This window comes from Mandrillus leucophaeus, unplaced genomic scaffold (assembly GCF_000951045.1).
Source record: "Mandrillus leucophaeus isolate KB7577 unplaced genomic scaffold, Mleu.le_1.0 Scaffold104, whole genome shotgun sequence".
Classification (NCBI taxonomy): Eukaryota; Metazoa; Chordata; class Mammalia; order Primates; family Cercopithecidae; genus Mandrillus; species Mandrillus leucophaeus.
In genome coordinates, this window is record NW_012098543.1 from 438,778 (window position 1) to 450,159 (window position 11,382).

Here is an 11,382-nt window from a genome sequence, read left to right on the forward strand (position 1 = left end):
CCAGGATGGTCTCGATCTCCTGACCTCATGATCCGCCCGTCTCGGCCTCCCAAAGTGCTGGGATTACAGGCTTGAGCCACCGCGCCCGGCCTCTCCCAGCTAATTTTTTTGTACTTTTAGTAGAGACGGGGTTTCACCGTGTTAGCCAGGATGGTCTCAATCTCCTGACGTCGTGATCCGCCCGCCTCAGCCTCCCAACGTGCTGGGATTACAGGTGTGAGCCACCGCGCCCGGCTTGTCAGGTGATTTTTTGTTTCATTTTGTTTTTTCGACAGGATCTCACTCTGTTGCCCAGGCTAGAGTGCAGTGGTGTGATCACAGCTCACTGCAGCCTCAACTTCCCAGACTCAGGTAATTCTTCTACCTCAGCCTCCCAAGTAGGTGGGCTACAGGTGTGCACCACCACACCTGGCTAATTTTTGCACTTTTAGTGGAGAGAGGACCTCACTATATTACCCAGGTGGTCTCAACTCCCGGACTCAAGCAATCTGTCTGCCTCAGCCTCCCAAAATGCTGAGATTATAGAAGTGAGCCACCACGCCCAGCCACCACTCTGAATATTCTGGCCAGGGATCTACCTTTTGGAATATTCTGGAAACAAAGCATACCTACTTCAAACATTCATTTGGCCTCAAATAGAAACACTACCTAAGGTCCAAGTCACTAGTTGCAACCACCTAGAATATTTGTGTCAGAGTCAGGAATATGTGTGTAGTTTTTGTTTTTGTTTTTTTCTTTTTCTTATTTTCTTTGAGACAGAGTCTTGCTCTGTCACCCAGGCTGGAGTGCAGTGGCAGGATCTCAGCTCGCTGCAACCTCCGCCTCCTAGTTTCAAGGAATTCTCCTGCCTCAACCTCCTGAATAGCTGGGATTACAGGCACCCGCCACCACGCCCCGCTAATTTTTGTATTTAGTAGAGACAGGGTTTCACCATGTTGGCCAGTCTGGTCTTGAACTCCCCTCATGATCCACCCGCCTCAGCCTCCCAAAGTGCTGGGATTATAGGCTTTAGCCATCACGCCTGGCTATGTGTGTAGTTTTCAAATTTTCTTTTCTTTTTTCCTTTTTGAGATGGAGTCTCACTCTGTAGCCCAGGCTGCAGTGCAGTGGTGCAATCTTGGCTCACTGCAACCTCCACCTCCTGGGTTCAAGTGATTCTCCTGCCTCAGCCTCCTGAGTAGCTGGGATGACAGGCACACATCACCACATCCAGCTAATTTTTGTATTTTTAGTAGAGACAGAGTTTCACCATGTTGGCTACGCTGGTCTTGAACTCCTGACCTCAACTGATCCGCCTGCCTCAGCTTCCCAAAGTGCTGGGATTACAGGCATGAGCCACCATGCCTGGCCTCAGTTTTCAAATTTTCTACAGATGATTCTGATTGCCAGCCAGGTTTTGTGATCACTGACATTGATTATTTGGGCACAAGTCAGGCACGTCCTCCCAAGTAGCTGGGACTACAGGCATGTGCTTTATCCATCTATATGTACCTTCAGAACATCAGCCCCTCCCCTTTAACAAAGTCAGATAATACCCCACCCACTTAAAATTAAAATACTCATAGGACAGCATCTGCTGTCCCAGAACCTTAGGGATCTCACCCTGCCCTTTTTCTTTTGTGTTCTCTTTTTTTTTTTTTTTTGAGACAAGGTCTCACTCTGTTGCCCAGACTGGAGTGCAGTGGTGTGATCTCAGCTCACTGCAACCTCCACCTCCCGAGTTCAAGCAATTCTCCTGCCTCAGCCTCCCAAGCAGCTGGGATTACAGGCACTCACCACCACGCCTGGCTAATTTTTGTATTTTTAGTAGAGACGGGGTTTCACCATGTTAGTCAGGCTTGTCTCAAACTCCTGACCTCAAGTGATCCACCCGCCTCAGCCTCCCAAAGTGCTGGGATTACAGGTGTGAGCCATCGCGCCTGACTGATCCTGCCCTCTTAAAAAATGCAGCACAGAAGTCCAACCCACTTAGATCAGAGAACCACGTACAACACTTAGGAAATAAGCTTCCATCCAACAGAATACTCCAGGGAGAGCCCTGCCCAGGTAAGAGTATTCAGGACATAGTCCGGACATGTTCAGTGTTGGCAGGGGACAGGCCACACCCACTCAGAGTACACTAGAAATCACTTGCACCTTGTCAGAAGGGTCCAGGATCAGGCCCTACTCGGAATTCCTACAAGCTGGTCCCACTCTCCTGGAACGTTCACCCACAGGTGCCGCCCACCTTACCTATTTAGAGACCCAGCTGGGCCCACCTGGCAGGCTCAGTGCACAAGCTCACCTGTGCTGGAGGCTGGAGGAACGCCTGGCTGGGTAAGAAGGCCAAAACGCACGACAAGGCCCGAGGGTCAGGCCTCCCCCCGCGATGAATACTGGACCATCAGCCACACCCTCTAAGGGATCTCAAAGCGTGGCCAGACCAGCAGGGTTGGGGTTACCTCCGGGGCTATGTAGTCCGGGGTCCCGCAGAAGGTGCGGGTTGTCGTCCCGGGGAAGACGTTCTCCTTACACATGCCGAAGTCAGTGATCTTGATGTGTCCCTCAGCATCCAGCATCACATTGTCCAGCTTCAGGTCCCTGGACCAAGCGGGGCGGGTAGGGTAGGAATTGCAAGAAGGGTTGAGTTCAGCAGTCTGGAGCCGCATATTCAAATCCCTTCCCTTCCAGGGGCGTGATTTCCTCCGTGGAAAGTCCTGAGGCTGCTCACCTGTAGATGATGCCCTGATTGTGAAGGAAGAAGAGGCCGATGGCGATTTCTGCTGCGTAGAACCTGGAGGACGGGGTGGGTGAGGACGTCAGAGGGTCAGTGGCTGGACCCTGCCCCCTTCCGCCACTCCGTCCCTTCTCTGTTGGCCGAGACTCACGCTGCATGGGGCTCCTTAAACTTGCCCAGTTGTTGAATGTGGTACATCAAGTCTCCCCCCGTGACGTACTCCATCACGAAATACAGGCGGTCCTGTGGAGGAGTGCATGGGCTTAGAGGCGGGACTCATCTACCCGAGGTAGGAGAAGTTCTTTCCTGATCACTCAGGACAGATATGGAAGGTTCCGGATGCACCCAACCAGAAATCAGAGCACCTAGCCACATCCCTGGAAGGGCCCTAAGGTGCTAACCCTGCTACCTCAGAATCTCCACCCGCCAGACCACCCCCAGTTATCAGACCACCTGTTCTGGCCCCGCCTTCTCAGAATGAAGACTGAAGTCCACCTTTCGCTCGAAATCTGGGGACACCAAAATCTCTTTCCACAGCCACTCACACACATATGCAATTCTGGCTTCATACCAAGACTCAGAGTTGCGGCCAGGTGTGGTGGTTCACACCTGTAATCCTAGCACTTTGGGAGGCCGAAGCGTGTGGATCACCTGAGGTCAGGAGTTCGAGACCAGCTTGACCAACCTGGTGAAACCCCGTCTCTACTAAAAATACCAAAAATTAGCCGGGCGCAGTGGCGGATGCCTGTAATCGACAGAATTGCTTAAATCCGGGAGGTGGAGGTTGCAGTGAACCAAGATCGCGCCATTGCACTCCAGCCTGGGGGACAAGAGCGAAAATACGTCTCGGGAAAAAAAAAAAAAAGGAATCAAAGTTGCTCACACATAAATTTTAATCCAGGTAGCTAGCCACGTTCACTCAGAGTCCCTGGAAGTAAAGTCACGCCCTCTCAAAATCCTGCAGGTTCTGACTCTCGCCCTTACGTCGCAATCCTAGGGAAATGCCCTGTTTCTGATGTGTCCTTCAGTCAGAATCGAAAAGTGATGACCCCGTCACTCGGAGCCCAATTCTGGGCAGGCCCACTAGGAACGCACTTTCCTCCACTGTGCTCCTTTGCTCAAAATTCCAGGGCACTGGCTACACCCAATTAAGACCAAGCTCCCCAGGGAAACAGGCAGCTGGCCACTCCCCCCAGGAGCCCATCCAGCTGGCCACGCCCCCAAGGAGCTCAACCGCTTCACCTTCGCAGGATCCATCCACCTGGCCACGCCCCCGAGGAGCTCACCGCCTGGCCACGCCCCCTAGGAGCTCATCCGCCCGGCCACGCCCCCCGAAGAATCTACCTGCCTGGATACGCTCATTCATAATGTCATCTGCCTGGCTACGCCTATTAATGATGCATCGCCTGACAAACTCCGCCCTCCAAACCCCCGAAAGATTTCATCCGCCTGACCACGCCCCGCGAGGAGCCCCTCCTCCTGGCCACGCCCTCCGATGAGTCCCTCCGCCTGGCCACGCCCCCGATGAGTCCCTCCGCCTGACCACGCCCAACGAGGACCCCTCCACCTGGCCACGCCCCTCGAGGGGCCCTTCCGCCTGGCCCCCGAGGAGCCCCTCTCCCTGGCCACGCCCCCTGAGGAGCCCATCCTCCTGACCTCACCCACTCAGAGAGTACAAGGTTCTGTTGCCTCGCCCTAAACTCAGAATCCCAACGCAGATGCCGGATCTGTCCAGAACTGGATGAGGCAGGGCCCCGAGGCCAGCCTCCGCCCCCTCCATCCTTACCGGGGTCTGGAAGGTGGAGTGGAGTTGGGTGAGGAAGTGGGGCCGGCCGCCAGGACCCCGGCCCCCAAGCGCCAGCACGCGTTTCTCCACCAGCGTGCAGTCCACGTCGTCGTCCTGGACGATCACGTCCTTTTTCAGGATTTTGATGGCGTAGAGCTCATCAGAGCCCCTGCGCTCGGCCAGCATCACCTATGCACACAGTTCCAAAAGGGCCAGTCCATGTTGGGAACCCAGTGGTACAGGACCTGCCCCCTTCCTTTCAGGGACGCAGGGAAACGGGATCCCAGGTCCTCCCTCCATCTCTTAAGGGACTGACAGCCCTGACTTGCCACCCGCCCCCTCAGGGAGAGTGTCCGCATCTGTAAACCTCTCCTCTCCAGGAACCTGAACGGCCCAGCCTAACAATATTTGAAGATGCAGGAGCCCAGGGTCTTCCCACCCCTACTTCCTCCCTAAGAACCAGAAATCTGACGTCCCCGCAGACATCCTCCCTTTCCCCCGGAACCCCAGGAATCCAACCTTCCCAAAACTGCCTTTTCCTAGAACCATGAGGAAGCTGAAGTCAGAGATGTGCAGACGTCCTGGGCTTGCCCCGAAGAAGCAGCGCTTGGGGTCGGTGGGACTAGGGGAAGGGGAGGGGATGGGAGAGGAAGAGGGGCCCATCCGCACCCGCTGTGGAAAGGAGAAAGACAGTGCCAGAGGCAGTTAGACCTTACACAGCGATAAGGAGATGCCCCCAAGAGAGACAGCACCCAAGAAAGAAAAGGATGAGACTAGCTAGAGAGGAAAATGGCCACCCTCCTACTCCATCCTTGGCTTAATTTTCTCTGACTCTCATAGCCTGGAGGGTTTATTTATTATTTAACAAACACTTAGATCTCTCTGTCTCTCTCTCTCTCTCTCTCTCTCTTTTTTTAAGTAGATGGCTTATATGCTATCTCCAGAAAACCCTGCTATCGTTTCCATTTTACAGAAGAGGAAATTAGCACAGAGACGTTAAGTAACTTGCCCCAAGTCACACAGCAGGTAAAGAGCAGAGCTAGAAATGAAACCCAAGCAGTTCAGCTCTAGAGTCTGGTTGCTCTTAGCCTCTAAGCCGGAATCGCCTAGAGGGTTTGGTAAAACAGATTGCTTGGTCCCAATGCCAGATTTTCTAACTCTATAAATCTGGGGTGGGACCTGAGAATTGGTATGCGTAAAAAGCTTCTGGGTGACATGGGTGCTGCCAGTCCAGGGAGCACTCCTGGCTTTCAGCTAAGGTCCCTTCTCTACCTTTTCCTGCCTTGGCCCCCCAGGGAGGGGGCCCACGACTAAGCTGCTGTCACAGCTTCCACACTTGTCCCTCCACATGGACGGCTGCCCTTTCGAATGCATTCTCTACTCAGCAGGCACAGGAGCCAATTTAAAAATAAATAAACCAGGTCATGTCTCCCCTATGCTTGTAAACCCTTTAACTGCTCTGTCTGTGTTAAGATTTTGTTCCATGTGACTTGCAGAGCCAGGCTGTGACTGACCCTGCAGGTTGTTCTTCTCTCTCCTGGGGGCTCCATGATCTAGCCACCCTGGCCTGACACACGCTGTCCTCCCTCCCTCCTCGGGGCCTCTGGATATGCTGTCAGGTCTTTCTGTAAAGCTTTCCCCTCCCCTTCCCTCCTAGTTGCCTCCCAAACACCCTTTAGACCTTGACTCAAGCATCACTTCATAGAGGCCACGCCTGACTTTTTAAACTGGGTCAGATGCCTCTCTTACCATCCCTTGGTCACCATGGACAGCACCTTCCTGGCACTTTTATTCTTAGTAATTTACATCTATCTGTGTGACTATCTGCTTTCTGCCTGTGAGCTCCCTAAGGCAGGGGTCTGCTTTGTTCGCTAAGACACAGTAACTCTGCCTACATCATTGAGGCTACATAAATATTTGTTGAGGGCCAGGTGCGGTGGCTCACGCCTGTAATCCCAGCACTTTGGGAGGCTGAGGTGGGCAGATCACCTGAGGTCAGGAGTTCAAGACCAGCCTGGCCAACATGGCGAAGCCCCATCTCTACTAGAAATATAAAAATTAGTAGGACATGGTGACACATGCCTGTAGTCCCAGCTACTTGGGAGGCCGAGGCAGGAGAATCGCTTGAACCCAGGAGGCGGAGGTTGCAGTGAGCCGAGATCGCGCTACTGCATTCCAGACTGGGCGACACAGCGAGGCTCTGTCTCAAGTAAATAAATACAGAATAATAATAATAATAATAATGGCTGTTTCTGTTTGCTGTATTGTTAGCCCCGTACCTAGCTCAAGGTTTGGCACATAGTTGGTGTTCACTGGTAATATTAAGTGGTGCCTGCTGAACTGTGGGAGAGCACTGTGAACCACAACAGGCACACACTCCCTGCCTCTAGGCCTTTGCCCACCGTCTGCCCTGCTGGGTTTCTTGGGTTTGCACGGGAGGATCATCCCCGCTGATCTCAAAAGACTCTACCTCTTTGGCTCAGAATTTCCTCCCGCTGGTACCCTTGTCTCCTGCAGAGCCTGTTCTCAAACTTAACTTTGCAAAAGGATCACCTGAGGAATTAATTTAGTATGCAGACATTTGAGGCATCAGAGAGACCCTCACTCAGTAGGTCTGCAGAAAGGCCAGGGAATATGCTTTTAAAAGCAAGCACTCTAGGAATTCTGATGCAGATGAACCCCTACAGAGAACATTTAAAACTCTGGGGAAAGTTTCTGTAAGAGTCCAGGGAAGACTATAGCATGTAGTTGCTGTTGTTGAATCTTGAAGATTCTTGTCTGTCTTTTTTTTTTTTTTTTTTTTTTTTGGGACAGTGTCTCCCTCTGTCACCCAGGCTGGACTGCAGTGGAGCAATCTTGGCTCACTGCAACCTCCGCTTCCCGGAATCCAGCAATTCTCCTGCCTCAGCCTCCCGAGTAGCTGGAATTACAGGCACCTACCACCACACCTGGCTAATTTTTGTATTTTTAGTAGAGATGGGGTTTTGCCATGTTGGCCAGGCTGGTCTCAAACTCCTGACCTCAGTGATCTGCCTGCCTTGGCCTCCCAAGTGCTGGGATCACAGACATGAGCCACGGCGCCTGGCCTATCATATGCTTATATATTTTGTTTGATGTCTTCCTCCCGGTGTAAATCCCATGAGGAAAGGAACTTTTTTTTTTTGTTAGTTCTTTCCCTGCTCTCTCTATATCCCCAGTGAGTAGAGCCACGCCTTGCACACAGAGACGCTCTGTATTTTTTGAAAGGGTAAATGAGGGAGAGAGCATTACTTCCTTCTGCCTGAAAATCTGGTCTCTCCTTTGGGAAATCCCGCCCCTCCACCAGGTCTCACCTCTCTGGGAAGCTTTCTCTGACTCAGGCTGTGCCAGGGACGCCCCAGTGCCTGAGGCTATCTCCATTACAGCAGCATTGCTCCTCGTTGTGAATGTCTGGGTTTGTAACTTTGTCCTCCACTAGAAGAAGAGCTCCCCCAGGGAATGGCCTGATTCTATTCCCAGAACAGGGTCTGGCTTATGACACCCTAGAAAATGGGTATTCGTGACCGGGCGCGGTGGCTCAAGCCTGTAATCTCAGCACTTTGGGAGGCCGAGACGGGTGGATCACGAGGTCAGGAGATTGAGACCATCCTGGCTAACACGGTGAAACCCCGTCTCTACTGAAAAATACAAAAAACTTAGCCGGGTGTGGTGGCGGTCACCTGTAATCCCAGCTACTCAGGAGGCTGAGGCAAGGGAGTTGCTTGAACCTGGGAGGTGGAGGTTGCAGTGAGCCGAGATTACACCATTGCACTCCACCCTGGGTGATAGAGCGGGACTCCGACTCCAAAAAAGAAAAACACCTCAAGAATATCAACTCAGGTGTCACCTCCTCAGGGAAGTTCTCCCTGACCACCCTCCCCGAGGCTGCGTTAATGCCTCCTCTAGGCCTCTTCAGTGCCCTGGGCTACCTCTAATTTAGCACATCTTCCTGTATTTTAAGTATCTGTGACTGTGTCTAGATACTACCTTGGGGAGTTGCTTGAGGGTCAGATTCACCTCTGGATCCTGGATTATTCAGCAAGCACAAGAGAGACCTAGCGCAAATGTGTGCACAACTCGTGTGTGTAGAATTGAAGACAGAAGTCAGAGGAGGGATAAGAAATCAGACACTCAGGCTGAAACTGCCTCCATTCAACGCCTTGCTTGTTCTACTCACCTCATACAATTCCAGGGGGTAGTTACAAGCCTGGGAGAAAAGAAAGAGAGAGTCAGGGTCCCAAGAGAGGCAAGGGATCGCCCTAGAGCAGGGGCTGGTGGCCCCTAGTACCCTCAAGCCATGGCAATGGATAGGAACTATAATTCCCAACAGACCCTGGGGCTCGAGTCCCCTAGAAGAGCAGAGGAGGGAGTCCTAGGGTCTTCTGGGAACTGTAGTCCCAGGACCAGCAGGCACTCAGGGGTGGAAGGAAAGGCCAGCTCTGAACTATGGGAGGCTGGGCTGGGCTCCCCTGAGGAAGCCGGGGTCTGGGTACCTCAAACTTCTGGAGGAGGCTGCAGTTGTCAGCATCGGCCACCGGCACATTGTAATACTCGCCCTCCTCCTGGTTCAGTAACTTGTACCTGACATACAGACGGAGACCAGAGGCGGACAGCGGGGACGGGGCACCCATGGGAGAGGCAAAGACATTGGAAGGGAGGAAAGAGACACAGAGAGACGGACACAGAGATGGAAGAGAGAAAGAGTGAGATAAAAAGAGAGGGAGAGGGAGAAAGGGAGGTGAGAAGGAGAGAAGAAGAGATACAGAGAGAGAGAGAGGGGTGTGTGTGTGTGTGTGTGCTGGGAGGTGTAGGGAAGGACAGTGGCCTGGAGGAGAGAGACCACACACAGATGGAGATGGTAATATTGCGCTCCATCCCCAGGCCCCAGCCCTGCTCCTCACCAGCCATCCACTGGTGCCTTGAGCAGCTCTGAGACACCAAAGGACATGGCACCCATGAAGTCGTTGCGGGAGGTCCGGTCCCAGTCCCACACCTCCACGCTGAGCCGGCGCTCCACATCCCCAGGCTTCAGGTTGCTGCAGGAAGGTGGGGTGAATGGGGTGCGGGGCCAAGCTCATGGCTCCCTTCGGTTCCCCATCCTTGGTGCTAGAGGTGGGGGCAAACCCAGCCAGCTGGGGTTCCTCTCCTGCTTTGTCTGTCTCCCACCTCTGACCTTCCCAGTGGGGCTCTCTCCCCAGCTAGGGCTTTGGGGCCTGAAGTAAACCCAGAGAGCTCTTCCCTCCCTTCTTCCTGCATTCTCCGCCCTTCCCATCCCTGTCTCTTGTCTCTCGAGATCTCTCTCTCTGAGTCTCTGCACCTTTCTCTCCTCTCTGGGTCTCTGTCACTGTCTTTCTGTCAGCTGACCTCTGTCTCCCTGCCATCCCTCGTCTTCTCCCCTCCCTCTCCCTCTGTGTCTCTCTTTGGGTTTCTGCCTCATCTGAGGCTCTCTCTTCTCTCTCTCATCTCTGTCTAACTCTAAAGTTGAGGGACTTCAATGGAGACTAATTATACAGTGGTTTGGCTGTCTCTGTTTCTGTATCTCCACTCCACTCCCTCAATCGCTCTATTCCTTTTTCCCACCATCATCTTCTGCCCTTTTCTGGGTTCCCTCTATCCTAACCCCTCCCATCAGCTGCTCTCTGGGGGCCACTAGGACCCTCAGATCATTCTCTGTCAGCTATCATTGCCTTCCCTGCACCCCAGACTCACAACACAAAGGTCTCATTCCACACAGGATTTAGCGTGGCTTTCACCGTTCGGGTTTTCTGTTTCGTCAGGTTCCGAGGGTCTGGGATGAGCTTCAGTTTCACATAGGGATCAGAGAGACCATTGGGGTCCATAGGAATAAGGTTACGGGCCTCGCCAACTAAATGGGAAGTGAGGAAGAGCGTGATGGGTTAGAGATCCAGGAAGGGGCTCCCAGCCCTCCTCCAGTCAGCAGTCAAGAGTTCCAAGCTCTCAGTCTCATTTCTCATGACTTCTTACCTCTCCAGTACCCAGAAGACAGGGCATAGAGCCCTCTCCCCAAACAGTGACCCCGAAATCAGACCAGAGCCCTTCTCTCCATTAGGAACCAGAGTTTGGACCCTGGCCATGTCACCAATACTGAACCTCAGCCTACCTCAGAACCAGGTACTCTCCCTTCTCAAGATGCTTATACCCAGAAAGCCATTGCTGGGCGCAGTGTCTCACACCTGTAATCCCAGCACTTTGGGAGGCCGAGGCAGACAGATCACCTCAGGTCAGGAGTTCGAGACCAGCCTGGCCAGCATGGTGAAACCCCGTCTCTACTAAAAATACAAAAATTAGCTGGGCACAGTGACACACACCAGTAGTCCCAGCTACTCAGGAGGCTGAGGCAGGAGAATTGCTTGAATCTGAGAGGCGGAGGCTGCAGTGAGCTGAGATCGCCCTACTGCACTCCAGCCTGGGCAACAGAGTGAGATCCCATCTCAAAAAACAACAACAACAACAAAATAGCCAGATGTGGTGGCGGGCACCTGTAATCCCAGTTACTCGGTAGGTTGAGGCAGGAGAATCCCTTGAACCCGGGAGGCAGAGGTTGCAGTGAGCCAAGATTGCACCACTGCACTCCAGCCTGGACGACAGAGCAAGATTCCGTCTTAATAAACATAAAACAAGAACAAGAAAGAAAGCCATTGGCCAGATGCGGTGGCTCACGCCTGTAATCCCAGCACTTTGGGAGGCCGAAGCGAGATCACCTGAAGTCAGGAGTTCGAGACCAGCCTGGCTAACATGGTGAAACCCCGTTTCTACTAAAAATACAAAAACTTAGCAGGGCATGGTGGCAGGCGCCTGCAATCCCAGCTACTCGGGAGGCTGAGGCAGGAGAATCGCTTGA

At 53.0% G+C, this 11,382-nt stretch overlaps 1 protein-coding gene across 1 annotated transcript in view; it reads right to left on the reverse strand.

The window, feature by feature from the left end:
- The window catches only part of PRKCG (protein kinase C, gamma), a gene marked incomplete at its 5' end in the record, with an annotated part of 33,510 nt that overhangs the window by 5,732 nt on the left and 16,396 nt on the right, over positions 1-11,382 (reverse strand). The window contains 8 exons of the mRNA XM_011980096.1: positions 2,442-2,580; positions 2,711-2,773; positions 2,868-2,959; positions 4,503-4,691; positions 5,022-5,174; positions 9,014-9,101; positions 9,422-9,556; positions 10,230-10,386. Coding sequence (XP_011835486.1) covers positions 2,442-2,580; positions 2,711-2,773; positions 2,868-2,959; positions 4,503-4,691; positions 5,022-5,174; positions 9,014-9,101; positions 9,422-9,556; positions 10,230-10,386 — 1,016 coding nt within the window. The remainder of the gene's footprint in view (positions 1-2,441; positions 2,581-2,710; positions 2,774-2,867; positions 2,960-4,502; positions 4,692-5,021; positions 5,175-9,013; positions 9,102-9,421; positions 9,557-10,229; positions 10,387-11,382) is intronic.